Source organism: Otolemur garnettii, unplaced genomic scaffold (genome assembly GCF_000181295.1).
Source record: "Otolemur garnettii isolate 467f Iridium unplaced genomic scaffold, OtoGar3 scaffold00031, whole genome shotgun sequence".
Classification (NCBI taxonomy): domain Eukaryota; kingdom Metazoa; phylum Chordata; class Mammalia; order Primates; family Galagidae; genus Otolemur; species Otolemur garnettii.
In genome coordinates, this window is record NW_003852426.1 from 13,759,601 (window position 1) to 13,763,284 (window position 3,684).

At 51.5% G+C, this 3,684-nt stretch overlaps 2 protein-coding genes across 2 annotated transcripts in view; one reads left to right on the forward strand and one right to left on the reverse strand.

Annotated features, from left to right (window-relative positions):
* Positions 1-2,025, forward strand: part of CUL9 (cullin 9) — a 38,878-nt gene extending 36,853 nt beyond the window's left edge. The window contains exons 36-40 of the mRNA XM_012804673.2: positions 2-85; positions 226-343; positions 704-837; positions 1,518-1,591; positions 1,674-2,025. Coding sequence (XP_012660127.1) covers positions 2-85; positions 226-343; positions 704-837; positions 1,518-1,591; positions 1,674-1,878 — 615 coding nt within the window. The 3' untranslated portion in view covers positions 1,879-2,025. The remainder of the gene's footprint in view (position 1; positions 86-225; positions 344-703; positions 838-1,517; positions 1,592-1,673) is intronic.
* A 486-nt stretch (positions 2,026-2,511) lies between these two features.
* The window catches only part of DNPH1 (2'-deoxynucleoside 5'-phosphate N-hydrolase 1), a 2,672-nt gene continuing 1,499 nt past the window's right edge, over positions 2,512-3,684 (reverse strand). The window contains exons 2-4 of the mRNA XM_003789208.3: positions 3,129-3,197; positions 2,875-2,985; positions 2,512-2,700 (exon numbers count right to left, since the gene is read on the reverse strand). Coding sequence (XP_003789256.1) covers positions 2,552-2,700; positions 2,875-2,985; positions 3,129-3,197 — 329 coding nt within the window. The 3' untranslated portion in view covers positions 2,512-2,551. The remainder of the gene's footprint in view (positions 2,701-2,874; positions 2,986-3,128; positions 3,198-3,684) is intronic.

Here is a 3,684-nt window from a genome sequence, read left to right on the forward strand (position 1 = left end):
GGTATCTGCCATCCATGAGGTACCCCCGCCCAAATCCTTCACCTTCCTCAACGATGCCTGCCGGGGACTGGAGCAGGCACGAAAGGTTGGTTATAGCCGTAGCTTGGCAGAGGTGTGCCAAGGGTATCTGGTGGGCCTGGCTGCCTTCATCTGACCTGTCTGGATAGAGGGAATGAGGAAAAGGCAGTGGGGAGTGGCAAGGAGAGCTGACTGGAGTGCCTCTAGGTGCTGGCCTACGCCTGCGTGTACAGCTTCTACAGCCAGGATGCTGAATACATGGATGTGGTGGAACAGCAGACAGAGAGCCTGGAGCTGCACACCAATGCCCTGCAGATCCTCCTTGGTAAGCCTACCCCAGCCCTTGCCCACCTCTTCCTTCTCTGTGCTGAGCATCCTGTCTCCAACCTGACAAGTAAAACTGGATCCACCTTCCCTTTGTCCTCTTCCTCTTTTTTATTCTTCATAGGCTACTCACCATATGGCTTTTAAGGTCTAAAGCCTATGCTGTAAGGTGCCTAAGGGCACAGATTTTACCTGCCTTTTTCTTTGATTCTGGTCTATATCCTGCCCCTAGAATGGCAGCTTCATGAGAATGAGTTGGTCAAGCTGTGCCTGGCACGTGGTAGATGTTCTATAGTTTGTTGAAGGAAGGAATAGATGAGAATGGGAGAAGGGAGGGAGCCCTGTGCCTGCCTCTCTGCAGAGGAGACCCTGCTGCGGTGCAGAGACCTGGCCTCCTCCCTGCGCCTCCTGCGGGCCGACTGTGTCAGCACCGGCATGGAGTTGCTTCGGCGCATCCAGGAGAGGCTGCTCGCCATTCTGCAGCATTCCACCCAGGTGCCTCCCCCAGCCCTAACCACCTCTGCCCTGCAGGGGTGGGGGTGAAGGTCCTCTGCCCTAGACAGCCCTTTGCTGGAATGAGTCTAGAAGGAAAGGCAGCAAGGGGAGGGGGGCAAATGGATGTCTGGAGACATAGGCACACATCCCAGCTCCTGGGCCAGCTTGCTTGATACCACTGGATCCTGTCACTCAACCTTCTGAGGCTTCCTAAAAATCAAGGGGTTAGTTATCCCACATCAAGGGTATTTAGCCAGGTGCCCATCAGAATCACTTGGAGAACTTTTCCAGACTATAATTCCCATATGTAAACTTAAAAACCCTAGGAGGGGGGCCAGAGGATGAGCTTACTGGCATAAAGGATCTCCCAGGCTGTTACCAGTTTCAGTACACTGATGCTGAATGTAAACTATGAATCCTGCCTTCAGGTTGCTTACTGACTGGTAGGTCATTTACACACACTGTAAACTCGTTAGGCACAGGGTGGTGCCTCACCCATCTCCAGTGTCTATGTAAACTGTGAGTTAACTTACACTAAGGTGTTGGTCTGCCAGCCGCTGTGGTGAGAGAAGGGGGGCATTCCTAGTAAGAGCCTGGCTCTCAGAAAGCTCAGCTGAAGGAATGCTAAGCACAAAGGCCTTATGTCCTCTTTTCCCCACATCTTCCTGTCTGCTTGCCAGGATTTCCGGGTTGGTCTCCAGAGTCCATCAGTAGAGGTGCATGAAGTGAAAGGATCCAACCTGCCTGGCAATCAGTAAGTAGGGTAGGCAGAGCCTTGGAGGGGCAGTGGGAGATGTCATGCTTCCTCTGGGCCTGAATCTGGTGGTTCTCCCTAGGCCCCAGGGCCCCTCAGGGCTGGAGGTGGAAGAGGAGGAGGAGGAAGAAGAGGAGGATGAGGATGATGTGCTGGACTGGCAGCAGGATGAGTTTGATGAAGAACTGGATAATGACAGCTTCTCCTATGATGAGTCTGAGAACCTGGACCGAGAGACTTTCTTCTTTGGTGATGAGGAGGACGATGATGATGAGGCATATGACTAAGGGGGCAGGATGCAGAAACACCTGCAATGCCCTGGAGACTCAGGGCTGAGGGGTAGGAGTCCACCCCTTCCACTGTCATGGGGGAGGGGATCCCAGTGTCTGCAGCACTTTCTTCTTCTGTTTAATGAATAAATTTTTTTTCACATACTTCTCTGGAAGCAGGCTGGGCAGCTTCATTAGGGGCCAGCCAGCTACAACTCCCCTGGTCTCATACACCCCCTACCCCCTCATTCTTTACTGCTTTCTTTAGACCTCCAGATTGTTTTATTCTCAGAGATGGGCCAAAGCAGACTCATTTGACCTAAGCTGATAAAGGGAAGTGAAGGCTAGCATAGTATGGGTCCAGGTACAGACCCAGCCCAGCTTTGGAGGAGACAGAAGAATAGCCAGCACCCATAAGCAGCCTGACATGTTCTACTGGTTGGAAGGTGGTTGAGGGTATTGGTGTCACATCTTGGCCTACAGACTTTTGAAGGGTCTCTCTACAGCTTAAAGTGAAGTGGGGTGGGAAAAGGATGTTTCTGAGGACCTGTCCTACCTCCTCCACATTTACAGTTAAAGTTAGAATTTTAGACATACTTTTTAATTTGCTACTTTTGAACTAAGAGGCAGGAATGGTACTGGAAAAGTATCTGGGATTGGAAAAATAAGAATTTTATTCAGTGGGATTAGGTCAAGTGGTTGGGCCAGGGGAGGTAGGTGTTTGCTCAGGAGGATAAGTCTCAAAGTATCGATCCAGCATGACCTCCACCTCCCCTTCTTCGTAGTTCCACACCTGGAACCTTGAGCCATCTGCTGCTCCCCGGATCATGGCTGAAAGCACTGGGAAGGAGGGGAAAGATGAAGCTGGCTCCCTTCCACACCCCCCCTATGTCACTCCCCTCTTTGTGCCCTTTTGGGGATAGGCACTTTGCAAAGAGCCTAGAATGAAGGAGCCAAGGCTATGCAGAAAGCTGGGGAGGGAAGGGGTGGCCTTCTAGGATTTAGGGTGCTCACCTCGACCAGACTGCGGGCGAAACAGACACAGGATTTGCTTATTGAGGGCCACAGCCCGGCCCAGCTCATAGCCTACACCCAAGGATGGCTGGGTCACTTCTGCCACGACCACTGGGAAGAAAGCAGAGACTAAGGCAATGGCAGTATAGTTGTGGTGATGAGGGAACTCTGGCATCCCTTCTAGGTGTGTAGGTCAGTGATCCAAGGAATCTAACATTCAGAGGAATTTGCTTGTAGGAGGGCAGGCTACTCACCATCTGCCTGCTGCAGCCAGGCCAAGTCCTGCTCATGGATGAGCCTGTCACTCTCAGGAGTCTCTTCCCCTGTAGTTGAGGGAAAGCTAGTCAAGGACATGCCCCAGCCTGGTTCTCCTTAACTTTATACTCTCTGCTCAAGGAGGGAAGGAGACCTGTGCTACAAGACCTCCAAGGGGCTGCCCAACATTAAGATCTCACTAAAAGGAGTGAGGAAATAGAATAGCCACAGGAAGAATTCAATCCTGTGGAAGGTGGGATATGTGATTAGGGCTGAAAGAGAATATGAAAAGGACTAACTGGGGAACAGAGTGATTAGGGAAAAGTGCCTGTGCACTTGGCCTAAGATAGGAGAGGGATTCTGGGTTCAGAGGGCAAGGATGTCAGGTTCCAGCTTGATTAAATGTTATCCTCCAGGTGCTGAAGCTCACAACCGCCCACATCAAAGCAGAACCACTGGAGATCTTGTTAAAAATACTGATTTGAGGGGACTTGGCACCTGTGGCTTACAGTGGCTAAGGCACCAGCCACATACACCTGAGCTGGCGGTTTGAAT